The sequence below is a fragment of the Argiope bruennichi genome, chromosome 10 (genome assembly GCF_947563725.1).
Source record: "Argiope bruennichi chromosome 10, qqArgBrue1.1, whole genome shotgun sequence".
NCBI lineage: Eukaryota > Metazoa > Arthropoda > Arachnida > Araneae > Araneidae > Argiope > Argiope bruennichi.
In genome coordinates this window covers 66,199,714-66,218,440 of record NC_079160.1, presented here as the reverse complement: position 1 = coordinate 66,218,440, position 18,727 = coordinate 66,199,714, and the positions used below count along the sequence as shown (strand labels likewise).

Here is an 18,727-nt window from a genome sequence, read left to right as displayed (position 1 = left end):
TAATTCCTTGAAATTAATTCAATAGCAATATTAATTTAATACAAATGAAATTATTATTATGTTTTTTTTAAGTTAAGTTATAAGGTTAAGAGGTTTAGAGAAGTTTACAAATTAAAATTAATTCTATGAAATTTGGAAAAAAACCATAAAAATTATCTTTCATAATTTCAGTATTTACAAATGAAGATGTTTTATCAAAAATACATTCATATAGTTTTAATCAATTTTCAAATTGACAGTGTGTAAAATAAATAACCTACCAACTACAGAGTCACTCAAGAATAATATATCGTTTTTTCTCAATTACAGAAAGAGTTTTACGAAATTAAACAAGATTCGCTAATAATACAAAATTCCATTGCAAATTAGTATATTTAAATTTAAATACTGTTTTAATGCTTAATTAGTTTTTAAGATATGCGGATCAAATTCAGAAGCATTTAACTTAATATAAAGATTTATTCTTAATTTTCATTGTTACGTCAGATAGAATTGTCATTAGGTAAACCAATATATATATTCAAGGAAATTCTCTGTTATTCCCATAATGGCACATAAACCGAAGCATGAGAAATAGGGAAATAAATTTTGTGCTATTTTTTTTTTCTTTACAAAAAATATTTATTTCGCATAACGATTATCTAAACAATATTATCAAAGATATTTATAGTCATTTTTGGAAACTTGTCTCATTTCGTCACCGTATGTGCACTATTTGTTAAGTATTATTCTTTTTTCATTTGCTTAATAAGATAAATAATTGCAGCATAAGAAATAAAGATGGATTTATTGGAAATACACACACAAAAAAAGAAATATATCATTTTTTGTCGTCTTCTCTTCTGGAGCATGAAATTCATTACAATTTTCATTTTCATCATTTTATTAAAAGATGTGTAATAACACTGGAATAATGTATCCAATTTTGGATTACAAGAAATGGAAAAATTTTTTTCCGCTTCTTGCAAAAATAATTTTTAGGTCTTTTATTATACTATTTCCTAGCTATGAGATTTTATTTCCTTATTTCAACATTTCAAGCATTGCATTCGTTGCCTTGTATGAAGGCTTTGATTTGAGCCACGCATTCATCTGAAGGGGCCTCTGTCACTGCACATCGCACTTTTTTCACGTCATTTTTTGTACAAGTCTGGAAAAAAAATAGATCGTTTAGCCTTTGTTTAAATATATACAAATACAGAGTCAAGCAATTTTATGTTTTGTTTAAATGCCTGCAAGTAAAAAATATTCATCCAAGAGTTCAAAGCATTATTTATATTAACGATATATAAATATATTGCTAAGAATCAAATTTTAAATTTTATTAACAAATCTCTATGAAAAATATGATCCAGTATAAATTTCTAACCATTAAGAGTATATTTAAAATAATTCAGAAATGTGAAGAAATAATTGCTTTGTCCTAACCACAAATTCTATTTTGTCAATTTTCATTTTAAATGAAAAATCATGAATCACAGACATATCAATAGTCGCTTCTTTCCCACCATTCTTCATTTTCAAGAGAAATCTTTAAAATGCCATTATACATTCTCTTCGCGTAAACCCTTGATATCCCTCCAACTATAATCATTGTATCAATTTCAACAATTTTTATGTCATTTGAAGGCTTATGAAGTTTATGAATGTTGTTATGTTTCCGTTTATCCTCTATTTTCAAGAGATGAAACAGAATAAAACTTATACTCAGTAGTTTACCTTTACAACTGGACCGATTTCACCAATTAATTCTGCCACTTTGCGTGCCTAGCTAAAGAAACATGCTTTGACGTCCATTTTCATAATTTAAACTGGTGGAATAATCGTTTGGCATGATAAAATGCAGTTCATCAACGTTGATTGATATTATTAAATTAGTACTATTAACATAATGAGTGAAAAGTTGATTGATGAAATCGACTAATTTGTTTAAACAATATACAAACACACTTTTAGATATCACTTTTTTTAATGTAGTTCAGCTTAAAAATTTACAAATAAAAATGGCTTATTAAAAAATTTCAAAGTTTTTATACCCTTTTCTCAACATTTTTTAAATATTTAAATTTATCAAATTAGGCTTTCATATAACAAAGATACCGAACATTGAAAAAAAGGTAAACATTTATATTTTGAGTAAATTATTAACAAAGAATTTTTTCCCACAAAACCGGGTGCATGTCACTCAATAAAGACTAGAGCCATGTGGTTAAATTTTAGAAGGTATATTTCATATAAATAATTTTCAAATTGTTTATTACAGTGAAAAGAAAAAGGTATCATTAAAAGCATTGAATAATTTATTCTGTACATTACTTTTTTGTAGAATAATGTAGGAATTCTATTACAAAACCATTGCAGTGTTAACAAGATGCAAAAAAAAACCTAAGTCACTTTTAAATACATAAATAAATAAATATATATATATATATATATATATATATATATATATATATATATATATATATATATATATATATATATATATATATATATATATATATATATATATATATATATATATCTTTTTATGCAATATTAGTAGATTTCCTCAAAAATAGATGGCACTGATCACTATTAAGTTGATTTGAAGTTCATTTGCCATGAAACTGGTGAAGGTATTTTTATGGCAGTATTGCGAATTTCGAAAAATAATTCTACATTCTATCTAGTATTCGTATTATGTATTGTATTGTTACAATAAGTGAAACTATTACTTCAAAATATTTCAAACTGTTTATGCTTCACGGAACGCTTTAAAGCACTATAACGCAATGTGACACTTTTCTACTGCTTTTGTTTCCCTTTTATCATTAAAATCTGGCAAATCAAAAGATGGGAAATTTAAGTATTTGCGAAAACTATAAGATCAGAATGATAAAGACTAGTGCAAGTGAATCATATTGTTTCTTATATTCTTTCGTAGCTTCTTAATTAATCTTGTATCTTAATGGTCGGTCCATTCATCATTTAAGTTGTAGCTATTTATAAACATATTTTAGAAATTCTGAATGATGGAATTTTTATCCGTTACAAAAATTCATTCGGTTAGATAAAGTTTTGTTAAACAATAATTAATTACTTTAAGGATGTCATGAAAATAGATTCTCTTCACCAATTAGAACACTAATTGTATTTAAGCGAAGCACTTTATTTTTAACTACTGTTCATGCCTTTGATTATATTTAAGCCTAACTGCCGTCATTGTTGAGACACTTGTAAAGTAATCATCCTATTATGTAAACCCGTATCGAAAAATGGCATCGTCTCTGACGATAATCAGGAGATAAAAGTTTGTTTCACAGCATTATCATCCTGGAACCTCTTGCAATAAAGTTATTAAAATTAATGAAAATCGAGGAATGTGTGATTCGGGTTACACGAGAATTGAAAACTATTTCCCTGTCAAAATCAATAATACGCCTATGCATTGCAGCCATTGCTTGAGACTACTTTTCATAAGCACTACTAGTTTTCATAAACATCTTTGAAAATCAATATGAAAGATCTGGATTGCTAAATTAATTATTTCCCTGAATTTCCTAATTTCCCTAATTCCTTAATTGTACATTCCCTCTGCCTTACACATTGTACGAACCTAACGGATTTATGTACAGCACTTACTACTGTTGAGCAGTTTCTGTGTAAATAAATTATCACAAAATTTGAAGAGATGATAATCTCATAATCATTTTTTAAAATACGCTTCTAATACTCACAGCTTGGTTTTGACCTTTGCAAGCTCTAGGACCTATTTGTCCGCTTCTCAAAAACTCTGTAAAATAAATAACAAGATCTATATAATAAAATCTTATAATACAAATAAAAATGTTTGTAAATTAAGTAATGAAATGCAAAGAAAAGAATCATATGAAGAAAGGAACAGTTTTGAAAACTGTAGTTTTTAATTTATTGTATCCAGAAGTTTACCTATAGAATGAGCAGAAATTTGTTTTCATTAATATTGTAGCGAATGTCGATGGTTTAAACATCCTAAGTATCGGGAAATAAACAATTTTAAAATTATGTCTGTGTGCCTATCTGTCAAATTTTATACATTCACCTGTATTCTCTGAGAAATGTTTGAAATATCCAATTCATAGAACAAATCTATGGAATAAGTATAATCCTAATTACAAAATATCGTCTGTGAAAGTTTTTTCTTCAAAAAATAGTTTTTAACTAGAGCTATATGAAAATTCTTCGTCAATTGTTAACGTCGATTTCTTTACCATATATATTGATTTCGATTTTTTGGTATTGCGACATACCTTTTTTTTTTTTTTTAGTTTGATTTGATAAAGAAAAAAAGGTTTTGCTAAAAAGAGATCTCTACATTTAAAAAAAGAAACTGTTATCTAATACAAGTTGCTTTTTCTTGATATTGTTAATCGTTTAAAATCTAATCTCTGAAAAAAAATACTATAAACCCAATAAACTCCATTATTTTCCCTTCGCCAGTTATATGAAGTCAGATTTTAGATGGGAAATTCAAAGAAATATTTATATATATGGGCCGAAGGCTGATGCTAAAATTGTTTTTAACCCTATTCTTTTAAAGTAGTAATCAAAAAATAAGTCAGAATAGATGCAAATGATATTGCGGGTACAGCTGCTAGTTAAATAATAAAGTAGCAAATATTGCCAAAAGTATTTATAAAATAAAATATCAAAGACAAAATATTAATGCAGGAATAATAACTAAAATATGGGAATATAATGTATCGTCTCGTGCCACAATAATCATAAAAAATAAAGTTAATTCCCCTCGACATAAATAATACAAATAAAATCGCGCAAATGTGCGACTACAAAACAATAAAATTAATTTTATTTTCATTATACATGATAGTATGGTCGTGAATTTTAAATTATTTTTAAAAATATATTTAAATCTGAAAATTTTGTACCATAAATAAATTGAAATCGTTAATAAGGTACTTTTAAGACAGTTAAAAAAGTACTTTCATGAGAATATTTTCAGGAGATATAGCGATCAATCCCCAATTTCTAATGAACTGATATTTTAATTTACTTTTGTATTTCTGGAAAGCTGACATTTTTAGAAGAACGTATACCAAATTTCATCAAAACTACACGAAGATTATATATTCCATTAAAAAGACAGTTCTACTGTTTTGTATATATAGACACATTAATCTCATTTTTTGCTGAAAGAATTTTTTTTTCTTTTTCTAAAAGTAATAAACATACAAGAATCTCCAGTGTTTATTCCAAAAAAAACTTTGAATTAAACAAATGAGTCATATCTATTTGTTTTTTTTTATCTCAAACAAATGACTTTTTTTTCATAATTCTATTTTGCAAGAACGAAAAAAAAATTCAATTCTATTGGTAGATTGATCCAATGTGAGAATCAGAAATTTATTTCTTGAAATCAAGCTTATGAATTCCAGAAAATTTCAACAAATTCATGTGTTTTAACAAAATTTTTTGAAATAACTTTTCGTAACAAGAGAGCGGTTTTTAGAATAGACTCCAAACATAAACATACTATCCAAAACATAAATATACTATCCACAATTCTGAAGTTCTCTGACAAGATTTTCATTCCATTTAAAGAGTTACCATGAAAATGTCTTATATATATACGGTATGAAAACAGCGAGGATTTTCTCATTTCGATTCCCTTGTAAATTTCCATATAAAGATGCCCTTGCAATTTATGCTAAAAATTGATTGCGACTTTATACTAGCTGATTTCGACGTAACTTTCGAGATTAGCTTTCTAGATAGGTATCAACAAAAATAAGCTTTTTACTAACTCAGATTTTTTTTTATTCTTTGGCCTTCATCTTATTTTTACTTTCTCGAATATGAAGTATAAAAAGGAAAAATATTGTAACCACCAAAAAAAAAAAAAAAGATTTAAATTTAAGATTATGGCGAACCTATATATTTCAGATCTGCTTGAGTCCAAAAAATATATTTTTGGAATTATGTCAGTCTATCTGTGAATACACTATTTCAAAAATGATTTGAGTTAAATGGATGAAATTTGGTATGCGGTCTCAATACCAACTTTGTGGATTTCTATCAAATTTTGAACGAAATCCATTCGATGCAAATCTGCCTCTCCAGCTATCAGAATATAAGAACACATTAACTATAAAAAGAAGATAGTTAGATGAATGAAATTTGGTATATAGATTTAATATTTAATGTATAGATAACTATCAAACCAAATTGTATACGTGTGAGCTCAAACTGCAATGACTTAAATAGAAGAAACTCGATAGGTGATTTTGTAATTTTTATTGTGGTTTTGTGACAAATTTTTATTTCAACTTGTTGAGAAAAAATCATTCAAATCACATATTCAATAGTCTGATGTTTGTATAATAACTGCTTACCGGCGATTAATCGCCAAATATCTCTCTTGAATATACTTTTCATAACTATTCGTTGTTAATGGAACGCGGTTAATTATATAGTTATTATTGAATAAGCGAGAAAGTTTCAGGGAGACAACTCCCGCTGGTTTTTCAATCTTTTAAAATGTTGTTTTTTCCCTCGTACATCTTTAAGTTCGATTTTTTTAAAGATTATTTTTATATAAATTTGAATCATTTCAAATAGAAATAAGTTGCCTCCATAAAAAAAAATGATGAAATTGATTTCTCATCATTGCTTTTCCTTTGCTTGATTGAGATAAAATTCCTTAGAAATCGATTTTTTGAGTAAAATTGGCAAGTTACCTTCATTTCCAAAAATTTCCTTTATGAAATTTTAAATTGGAATAAATAAGACATAGAGGATGCATAACATTAATAGCCATATGTGTTTAACTCTACGACATTTCCTCAACCTCAGGGATAATAGTGGCCATATTTCTTTCACCTTAATCCATGTTTTTAAAAGAATATTTTTCAACCTTATACCATCAGTTTTACATTTACTCAATTACTAACAATATATAAACCATCATTATTTGATCCCTTACGCAAACATTTTAATAACTCTTTACCTTTAACCATTCCTTTTCGACTAATGCAAAATTAACTTCCGAATAAGTTCGAAAAAGCTGAATTGCTGGTTCTCATGCCAATAAACAGTGAACCAAAATAAATTAATTCAAATCGAATAAAATCAAGCTGCTTACCAACAAATTTACTTCGCATTGCGTCGCCAACAGGTTTACAGGCGGGAAAAATGGTACTAAAAACATGATCAGTACCTCGTCGTTGAGCAAGAGCTGAAACCGTCAAGCCCAGAATTAAAATAATGATTATGGAATAATGCATGGCGAATCAGAAAGGAATCTTCTGTTCTAAAGTTTCTAAGAGAATACTTTTATACCCTAATTCATCTAATAAATTGTCAGTTATAGCGTAAAAATTCTATTGTCCGTTTTGATATTGCATGAATGATATAATAGGTAACTATTGGCATGTTTCCATTTTTCAAAGTATGCATACAAATATACGAGACGTGGCAATAAAGGGTTTTGGTACACTAATTGAAAAATGAGTTTATTTCTCATTTTTTTGTATATACAGCTGTTACTATTGAGAAAGTGATGTCCCTTGTGTAACACTTGACAAGGTGACATTCACAGTTTTTCCTTATCTTTGGTTGGATAAAAATATTAATTTGAAGTAGTATTCAATAGTGTTATTTTAATTGTTGTTTATTGTAATAAAACATTTTATTTTACTGAAGAAGATGATGGCATTAAAATTCTTAGAATTATATTTTGAATATAATCTTGGCTAAATAGCAAATTACGCCTTTTCGATAGGTATATACAGAAGATATTTATAGATTTTAGATTCCATAAATAATTTTAAAAAATGATATGCTTTGGAATAAAAATTTCTGGTAATAACTCATTATTTGAAATACGAAATATCGTCTGCTAATTTATAATTTTTTCTTCTTTCAAAATGGCTTGTGTAAACAAGTTGTCAATTAAAGGATATGTTTTTGCTCTTTCCACAGAAAAATATCCTTATTCCATAATTCAAAAATTTAATAGAATGCATTAAAACTTCTAAAAGCTACTACTTTCTACTTTCCAATTAAAAAAAAAATTATTAAACGAAAAGAAACAAAACCGTCAACCATTACTTTCACAAGGAAAAAAACTATAATTGAATATCCGTAAAAGATGCATACTGTTTCAAATATTTCTAAAGTGAAATCTCTAGTAACAAGAGAAAAATGAATTGTAAAATCGATTATATTTGTAACAAAAATAAATAAAATAATGAATCAAGATTTACAATTTTAAAAAGTTGAAAAAACATAATATTCAACAGCTTTTGCAAAAAGAAAACAGTTGAGGAAAACAGTTTGTAGAACATAGAATAAAAACTATTGAAGAGGAGATAAATGGAAAAGCGTCGTGACCTTTGATGAAGCAGTAGTTTACCTAAATGATTTCAGCAAAAATAAATCTATTTACTGTCGGAAGCGAAGAGAAAAAATGATAAATACTTCGTTCAGCTATGCAAAGATAACTACAGTAAATAATTTGTGATTGTCGCTAGATTCTCCTCCAATAAAAAATTAATAATAAGAAGAGTGGAAAAAAAGGAAAACCAGTTCAATGCATCAGCAAGTGAAAGTTTTACGTTCACTATTTATAAAATAAATTATTTTTCTTTATCCTAATAACAATTTAAGAGTGAAATTTCATTTTGACAAAGCTACACATCTTGCTTCGAAAAGTACCACTATATTTCATGAAAAAATGAAAGCTGATACATGTATTGCATATATATATATTTTCAACATATTCCTGAGAAGTCTCCTGATGCTGTACCTATTGGCTATTGTACCTTTTGTCGGCTGAAAGGAGTTCTTTCAAAATTTTAAGCTATCACAATTGATGTACTCTGGAAAGTAGTAGGAATGGAAATCTATACTTTTGTAAATGTTATGAAAAGTCCTTTTTATCATATAAATCACTATATAGACTTATATTTCAGGAAAAACGCTATTAAATCGAATATTTAGAGCACAGTCTTTACAGTTTAAACATTAATTAAACGGTAGTGGATCTTTCTAAAAATGTGTAAACGCCTTTTGTATTTACATTAAGAAAATTGCTGTGAAACGCATAAAGGATTATATTTTTATTCTATGGGTCAGTATATGTATAGCAGAAAAATTTATGAAATCTAACTGTTTTTCTAGTCCTTGGTACTTTTAAATATATTTAATAAAATAAGACTGGCACACCAATAGTATAGACACAATATGTTCCATAATCCTGCAACCAAAATTGATCAAATAAAGTTTTCAGTATATCAATTTTAAATTATTTTATAGGCCGTTACGAGAATGATCAATCAATCAATGGGAGAATCTTCCTTGAGACCGAAATTAATTGGTTTAAATAATGAAATGCAAAGCTTTATAGTTCATTCAATTTTAGTAAAAGAAGAATGGAGCGTTTTTGTTTAAAACACTTGTAATTCAAGGATATTTTACTGAATCTGACTAATAGATATTGTCTTAATATTTAGGCATATTAATTTTTCAAAGCACATTTTTTTCTGAAAAACATAAAATATAATCTTTACGTTATTTAAAGTCTTTTTTCGAACTGAAAACAAATACTTTTGTCTAACAGCTTAGAAAATAGTTGTTAGAATATATTGGGTCACAATTAGAGTGGATAACGTGTGTTGTTTTCTGGCAATATAAGCGACACTCTGGGATTAAAATGATACTTAAAATATAAGTTATCTAAAATTCCATTTGTAAATTAAAAGATCTCGAAATATAAAAGAGTGAAGCAAACATTTTATTGTTAATTGAGATGAATGAGTTGGTCTATATTCCGGTGGAGTTATTCATCTTTAAACTCAGATATGAATTTATTTCAAAATCATCATTTAGTACTTGATTAAAATATATAAATCGGTATTTCTCGTATGTCTGCATCAATGTCTTCATGAAGTAATTATTATCGTTTCTAGTCAATTTGAGTTTTCAGAAGGAATTTATTCAAGAAATGCTACCTCCAAAATCATCATTTAGTACTTAATTAAAGCATATGAATCGGTATTTCTCGTATGCCTGCATCAGTGCCTTCATGAAGTAATTATTATCACTTCTAGTCAATTTGAGTTCAGAAGGAATTTATTCAAGAAATGCTACCTCCAAAATCATCATTTAGTACTTAATAAAAGCATATGAATCGGTATTTCTCGTATGCCTGCATCAGTGCATTCATGCAGTAATTATTATCGTTTCTAGTCAATTTGAGTTCAGAAGGAATTTATTCAAGAAATGCCACCTCCAAAATCATCATTTAGAACTTAATTAAAGCATATGAATCGGTATTTCTCGTATGCCTGCATATGTGCCTTCATGAAGTAATTATTATCACTTCTAGTCAATTTGAGTTCAGAAGGAATTTATTCAAGAAATGCTACCTCCAAAATCATCATTTAGTACTTAATTAAAGCATATGAATCGGTATTTCTCGTATGCCTGCATCAGTGCATTCATGAAGTAATTATTATCATTTCTAGTCAATTCGAGTTCAGTAGGGATTTATTCATGAAATGCTGTCTGGTCTGTGTAACTGGACTGATTCATGATGATTTTGTAAGGTCAGAAATCGCTAGTGCATTTTTTTTATCTGGATATATTTAAAAACTTTAATAGAATTTGACATGATTGTTTATTATCAAAATTCATGCGTTGTAAATGTTTAATTGAACTTCTCAAAATTAAAGATTCTTTATTCTCCTAATTTTCAACGCAAATAATTATTGTTATTTCTCACAACCTTGACTGCTGTCTTTCAAGAACTATACTCTAATCATATCTATTCAATACCAATGTTAATAATGTACTAAATTTTTATTTCACGATATTAGCTGACTATACATTACGAATAGCAATAAACTGATCACAAATATGTTTTCCTATCACACTTCTGGTTAAATGAAAACCAATTTCTTTAAATTCCAATGACTTCTGGATATTAAAATATTAAATATTTTGGCATTTTCTCTTATTCTAATATTCGGTTAACTTACTCCCTCTATGAATAAATGTTTGTGAGCAATCGTTAAAAAAAGATTCGAATATCCATGTTTCAGTCTCCTATATGTATGAGCAACACACCTTTGAAATTACATTTATCTGAAGGGAATAATTCGTGAAGTGAATAATTTATAAAAACTTTCAGCTATAAGGGAGAAATCTGGTATGCTGTTTAGCCAAAAAAATTGCGGAAAAATGCATCAAGATTTGAAAGAATCCATTCCAAGAAGAAAGAATTATCCGAGTTCAGGTAAACATGATAAACGCAATAGTTCAAATGCTGAAAGAATAAAGTTTGGTAAACTAATTTGACATCTAATTAGATTTACATCAAATTTTGAATCAAATAGCCGAAAGGTTGATTCTCTGTCAGTCAATACTTTCGATTTGCATGGAAATATAATAATTCAAAAACGCAGTGATTTAAATAAATTAAATATAATATGTGATCATTTACTTGGAATCGGGATTTTGAGTCAAATTTTCGTTCCAATCAGTTGTAAAAAGAATCTAAAATACAGATTCGGTTTCCTGGTGCTTGTGTATTAACTACGTCAGCGATTCATCGCCAAACATCGCTCTATTAGGTTCTTTCATAGCTATTTTTCGCTAATTCCAAGTGAATAATGCATAAGTACTGGTTCTCTTCATTATACTACGAAGCACACAGCTCTCATGGCTGAACTCTGAAAATAAAAATCTGAGCACCCTGCTTACAAAAGCTCCACAATTTTATGTGAGGATAACATTTTTATTATACGTTATGCGAGATGGTTACAAAACGACCATTCTCGGTTTATTTTTATATTATGGCCTCTAAATTTTTTCATTGACTTTCTTCTCATTTATAATTAGTACTTTAATAGTCGTATGTCTATGCAGTCAAATGTCGCCGGGCACTGCTAATATTTTTAGAGAATTAATTTTTTTTGAATGTTATGTAAATTCACGAAATAAGTTAACATGTATGAACATACATATAAAACAAATAGGCGCTCACACATCACACATATGTATGTTTTGTGAGCGGCCATTAAAGTGTTAAAAGTGCATTTTTTAAAAGCTTTTTTATAATTAAAAGCAATGTTATCATTCACAATGTTATTTTATGCGTACATTTGCTATATTAAGCTTATTCCAGAATCTTTAGACAAAACTTATAATAAATTAACTCTGGCTTAAGCTACATGACAATAATTGAATCGTAGAAATATTTTAGACATCATAGAAGAAGGCCATATTTATGTATATCGCTATTATTTAATTAATGTTGACTAGTTCAGCCAGAATTCATTGCTTTATCATTGAATTGTCACGTAACTACATTTAAAATTAATTGTCTGAGATATCGAGCAATCTAATACGAGCTAATTATGATTATTATCAAATGATAACATCGCATTCGTTCGATTCTTGGATGTTGATTTAAGGCATTTGTCGAGGCTTATTATCTTCTAACATCAATACATTATTGATTTTTAAATACATAATCTACAAGCTTTGCTAATAATGAAATTATTTGCATATTTTTTTATTGAAATATTATCTATTTAATTAGTCTACACAGGATACTTGATTAAAACTTTCTCAGATGCTTTCTAATGAAGATGTTGCCACCCATCCCTCCGTCCATAAGTACTCAAATTTTTATTTCACGTCCCATACTTGAGCATTGTATCCTTTTTAGTATAGTAGAAAATTTACTCGGTTCAGATGCCTATTCAACAATCAAATGAAAGTAAAATTTATTATAAAATTACAATCGTAAAAACAAGATCCCATGCCAAATTTCATTTATTTAAATTCACGTGTTATTAACATTAGGTTTACCGTGAGTTGGCACATACCTTTTTCTGCCAAAGGGGTCAAAATGACCTCTTTTGGTATTTAATTAGAAAAAATATAAATTCATCTATGTATTATGAAGTTAACCCTTTCAAGGGCCATTTTTCTCTAGTCATATTATGTTAAAATATTTTTAGTCTTGAAATTAGAATAAGAAAAGGGATTCATTTAGCTTATTAGATGAATTTAATTTGATTAATTAATTAATTTGGTTAATTAATAATTAAATAACAAACCAAGACACATCATTTTGTGTGAGATAAAGAACTGAAGCATCTAAGTTTCTGTCTTTCTAAAAACATTTGTCAGAACTTATGCCAACCTATATAATTTCATACAAAGTTTGATGAATTTGGTGGGAAGCATATTTCCCACGGCCTTAGAAAGGGTTAAAGTTGGACAATCTTTTATACTTTCAATATGTTTGTTGAAGTGTGGTGTGATGAAAAAGCAGTTCCTCTGTATTTATTTACTAAAAAATGGGTTTGTTTTCTAATCTAGAGATTAACTCACACGTCTTCTTACTAACAATCTATAATAGCTTCTATCTTACTGAATTTCGGCTTTGCTTCTTGCTTCTTGTGCACACACATTTTACTAACACATACTTATTTCTATATTCATACCTATATCTTTGTGCATCCTTGTAGGGTCGCGGTGGCCTGGTGGTAAGGTTTCGGCTTGTGAGCTGTAGGGTTTCAAGTTCGAGACCCGATTCCGCTGAAGAACCGTCGTGTAAGGGGGTCTGTTGCACGTTAAATCCGTCATGCCAATTGTCCTCCCGTTGGTGTGGTGTGGCATGGAGAGGGGGATGTCAGCTTAGGTGTTGTCCTCGTCATCTGACCACGGTTCAAAATTGCAAGGTCCGTCCCAAAATAGCCCTAGTGTTTCTTTACAACGGGACGTTAATATAACTAAACTAAACTTGTGCATCCCTGTCAAGCCATTACATATTTAAATATAAATAACAATATTTATTTGAATGGTCAAAATGACCCCTTCGGTAAAAGTAGGCATACTATATATATTCCTCCTAAACTAAAAAAAGAAAAATATATTTGTGATTGTATGCCTTATAAATGTAAGTAAAAATTAATTAAAATATTCTCATAAAATACGGTAATCATTTTCTTGAAGAAAATTAACAAACCGTTCTCTCAGAGGGGTCAAAATGACCTCTTGGTTAACTTAGTGTTAAGATGTAGAGTTTGCATCTATAAGAATATATAGACTGACAGCCAGTCAACCACTCAATGGACATAGTTCAGAATTTGATACTGATTAACACTTCAGATGCCATAAATGCTTACTAAATACTAAATTCTTACTCTTTGTGTTTTGTAATAATCGTGTTCACATGTACTCGGACAGACAGACAAACTTTCTATGAAGTCTTCTTCTGTTTATGAACAAGAAATATATAAAGACTATACACGAAAATTCTTATGTCTAGCACAAAGTGTTTGTGAATTCCTTGTTCATAGACAGACACAATTCCGAGAATGTCATTTTGGACGACAGTCAAATGGATAAATATAACTCTCCCCCTTCTTTTTTTTTTTTTTTTTTGGGGGGGGGGGTTAAAGATATCTAAAATATGGAGATTCATCAAAATCTTAAATTAGAATTTTTGAACGATTACAATTTTTCTTTCTTTTGTATACTTCGTACTTGAGAACATAAACCAGCGGGAATTGATTCTCCGAATCTTTTTCACATACTCGCTAATAAATGTACTTATGGGTATATTAATTATATGCCATAGGCGAACGAAATGTCCGAAAGAGCGTAATAATGTGCAATTTTTGGAGATTTTTTTTAACTGATTAATTGTTGGGATGCGATTAATAACAGAAAACCACAAGTATCAAAAACCCGAATGTGTATTTTACATGCCTTTATTTCCGATTGATTGAAACCGAAATTTTACACTGAACTACAATCAAAGTCACAAGATGACATATCTAATTGCATATTATTGCGAATTTATAATATTGTTTCTCCACTCAGTTGCATGATAAGTCATATCACTAACTCTCCGACCCGCCCGAAGGCACATGTATAATAAATACTGAATGACCGCAGCGCCGTAACTGCAACACTTCTTCTTCTTGCGTACAGCCGACCACCCCGCCACCACTGAACGTAGCAGTATCGACAGGATTTGTTGTGGCCGACTGCTATCTTGAGCATTGTCCATCCTTGCATTGACCGATTTGTCAAACTGAGATTCTGCTCGAGGTAATTGGCCACAAAGTGGTCAATTACTGTCCTTCTCTTTTATCTACAAACTCTCAAATAGTTGGTAAAAAACTGACAATTTTCGACATCATGTCCTTCAGAATTTTAAGATTACCTGGTACCATCAGTACTGTACTAAGGTCATTATTTAAAATTTTCAGATTTTTTCTTAACTCCGAGATTTTAATACATTCCTTTAAATAGCGGTAAACAGTACCGATTCCTCCACAAATGCATTTATTGTCCTGCATTCTTCCAAATCTTTCGAAATATGCAGGAAATCTCCCATGTCCTGATATAATTTGAATTATCAGTGGATGGTATCTTCTTATTTTTATTTCCGGATTAGGAATAAAATCGAAAGTTACTCTTTCGTTTTTGGACATATACCATCTGTCAAACCATTGCAGCTTTATTTCTTCTCTTAATTCCCATTTTAAGACACCATTTGATTTGGGGACAACCATATCAACACCCTCTTTCTGTGCCGCCAACTTTGCATATTGATCCGCCTTTTCATTACCATATATCCCAATATGGGCCTTAACCCAATTCAACTCTATCCACTTGTTAGTTTTGACACTTTTTATCTTTTCTTTTATCGTCCATATTTCCTTATTACAATTGTGAGATGATTGTATGGCTTGTAGGACAGAGAGAGAATCTGAAAAAATTGAGCACTTCTGTCCGTCTTCCACCCTTTCACAATATTCAATGGCCATCTTTAAAGCTTGCACTTCTGCCTGGAAACTTGTGGCATGGTTCGATAATTTCACAAGACTTTTATCGATTTCTTTCCCATAGTAGTATACTACTATTGCAGCTCCTACTTTATTTTCATCTTTTGAACCATCCGTAAAAATTTCTATTCCATCCATATCTGGGATTTTAATTTAAAAACCGTGAATAAACCATTCTGCTGGATGTTGTTCGAATTTGTCAAAATACATCTCATAATCTTTTTTGCTGAAGCATTTGTTTCCTATTTTAACTTTATTACTAGAAGTTCTTATTTGAAATTTAGTGAAAATTTCCGTTGCTCTGAGGTCCATTGGCAAAATTCCCGTTATCACTTGAAGGGCTTCTGTAGAAATGGTTCTATAAGCCCCAGACATAATGATGAGAGGGCGCCGTTGGATTGAATTTAATGCTTCTCTGATTTTCTTTAGATTTAGCCTATGTCCCCATGCTCCGTGCCCGAAAAGAACAAATGGCTCAATGGCCCCAGTGAAGATTCTTCTTAGATGGTATTTCCTTTTTCCATAAAATTTATCCGCAACTGTCACAAGTTTATATGTTAATACATCCACTTTTTTCTTGACCTTATTAAAATGTGACGTAAATGTTAATTTACTGTCCCATGTAACTCCCAAGTATTTAATTTGATTTGACACATTTATATTGTTATTGCCCATTTTTATGTTAGGCGGATATGTTAATTTTAAACGTTCTCCAAATGTAATAGGCATTTGAATTGTTTTCCTTTCATTAAACTCAAGTTTATGTATTTTGCCCCATTTTACTAGCCTATGAATTATTTGCTTTCCTTTAATTTCCAGTTCATCTTTTGTTCTTCCCGAGATTATTAGTAGCACATCATCGGCATACGCCTGCATAAAGCAGTTCACTGGAAGATTGATTTTAAATGCAGAATTCATAACCAAGTTCCAGAATAACGGTCCGCTGCACGAGCCCTGTGGCACTCCTCTATCCATTATAAATTCCCAATTATTCTCTCCATCTTGGTAAATACATTTCCTTTCATTTAAGTAATCTTTAATCAATTCAAAAAGATTGCTCGGGCAATTCATTTTTATAAGGCCATATAAAATGCTTTTCCTCCATACGGAATCAAATGCTCCAGCTACATCCAAAGATATAACTGTTGTTTTTAGTTTTTGATTCATCGCACTTTTTATTTTACTCCATAGTGCATTTTGGGCTGTTTCACAAGAGTGGTTATATCTAAAACCATGTTGATCATGATGCAGTCTATTTTGTGCCGTTAATAAGTGCTGTACTCTTTGAGTTATAAGTTTATCCAAGATTTTACTTGCTGTTGTTAGCAAACAAATTGGTCTATAGGATTTAGGATCCTCTAAATATCTATTAGTTTTAGGAATTAAAATCAGTTTTGCTACCTTCCACTGATTAGGGAACGCACCTAATTCTAGGCACTTGTTGTATAACTCTAAAAGTATGAATGGATTCTTTCTGTTAATTTCAGCAAGCATCTCCATTGGGATGTTGTCTAATCCAGGTGTTTTCTTTTTGGCCATTTTATTAATCGTTGTTCTTATTTCATTTATTGTTAATAATTTATCTTTTTCTTTTGTTTTATATAACTCAATACTTTTCCTCATTTTCTTCTGCTTTTTACTTTCTTGTTGGGATTGTTCCTCTTTGAAAAGGCATCTCACAATAGTTTCAATAGTTTCTTTTATATTTTTGGTTTTTGTACCATCCTGTTTTTTGACACCGTGCAAAACTGTTTTCCTTTTCATTTTATCTGCCGCTAATTTATAAGGTAGCTCAAAAGGGTTCATTCTCGTTATTTCGCTACATAACTTTTCAAAGCATTCAATACTTTTCTTTCTTAACATCCCTCTGTATATTGATTCATTCTTTTTATAAATTTGTCTTCTCTTCATTCTCTCTTCAGTGTTTTTACATCGTTGGTATCTATGCCGCAAGGCTCTTGTCAGTTTTCTTTGTTTCTCCAGTTCAGTGTCCCACCAGGGGACCCTGAGATGATTTGTCTCTTTACTGTTCGATCTTTGGCTAATTCCTTGAATGAATTCTGTAAATTCTACTACCCATACTTCTAAATCTTTTTTAGTTTTTATCCTTTGCATTGTTTCTCTTATATCAGCATATTTTTCAGCCACTTGAGAACTAATTTTTCGAATTTTCCACTTGCTTAGTTTAAATCTTTCTGCTGAAACAACTTTTCCACCCATAAAACTGCAACACTGGCGGGAACTGTGGTTGAATCCTTAGGGCCATCACCGACCGTGGTACAACTCTTCCCGAAAGAAGTACGACCTGTCATCGATCGGAGGAGCCAGATCCCCCACCTTTTTGTGTACCATCCAGGGTGCGAGATCTTACCACCTTACCGGATGCATCTCATCCTCATTTCGCGGTGCCTCCCCAGGGGTTTCGGGTTCATGATAAGGAAGACATGTTTACATAGAGCTTTGAGGGACACTAAACGAATCTCGAGTCAAGACTCCACACACACACACACAGCTTGGCGACTTGGCAACAAATTATCTTTCTTTCTTTTCTTTCGGGGAAAAATTATAGAAGTAACAAGATATATGGCGATAGGCACATTAAAAAAAGAGTTATGCAGATTTTTCTAGAATATTCTTTAAATTGAATTCTAGAATCTTCTTATAAAAAAGCAGAAGGCAGAGATGTAGTTATTAAATGTTGATAGAGTTAGTTAACGAGTTATGAGATAAGTAGACACTCAAACAGTTCAATCGATTGAACTCAGTTCAATTTAATCTGATCCATTTGTGCTATTTAGTACTGATTTGCCGCTTGTGTTTTGTTGTTTAATGCTAGTGCTTTTCTTGAGTACGTTCCGTCTGAATTTTGATGT

The 18,727-nt window shown here is 29.9% G+C and overlaps 1 protein-coding gene across 1 annotated transcript; it reads right to left on the bottom strand.

Moving 5' to 3' along the window:
• Positions 1-790: 790 nt before the first annotated feature.
• Positions 791-7,269, bottom strand: LOC129987418 (uncharacterized). Its single transcript, XM_056095399.1, has 3 exons — positions 7,124-7,269; positions 3,720-3,775; positions 791-1,150 (listed from the first exon to the last, which is right to left on the bottom strand). The coding sequence occupies exons 1-3, from the start codon at positions 7,263-7,265 to the stop codon at positions 1,037-1,039; spliced, it is 312 nt and encodes a 103-aa protein (XP_055951374.1). The 5' UTR covers positions 7,266-7,269; the 3' UTR covers positions 791-1,036.
• Positions 7,270-18,727: the final 11,458 nt, after the last annotated feature.

Excerpts from the sequence above, each read along its gene's own strand:
- LOC129987418 (XM_056095399.1), bottom strand. The coding sequence starts at position 7,265 with ATGCATTATTCCATAATCATTATTTTAATTCTGGGCTTGACGGTTTCA. Across the intron at positions 3,776-7,123 it reads AATGCGAAGTAAATTTGTTG|AGTTTTTGAGAAGCGGACAA; the intron begins GTAAGCAGCTTG and ends TTTATTTTACAG. Across the intron at positions 1,151-3,719 it reads GCAAAGGTCAAAACCAAGCT|ACTTGTACAAAAAATGACGT; the intron begins GTGAGTATTAGA and ends TTTTTTTTCCAG.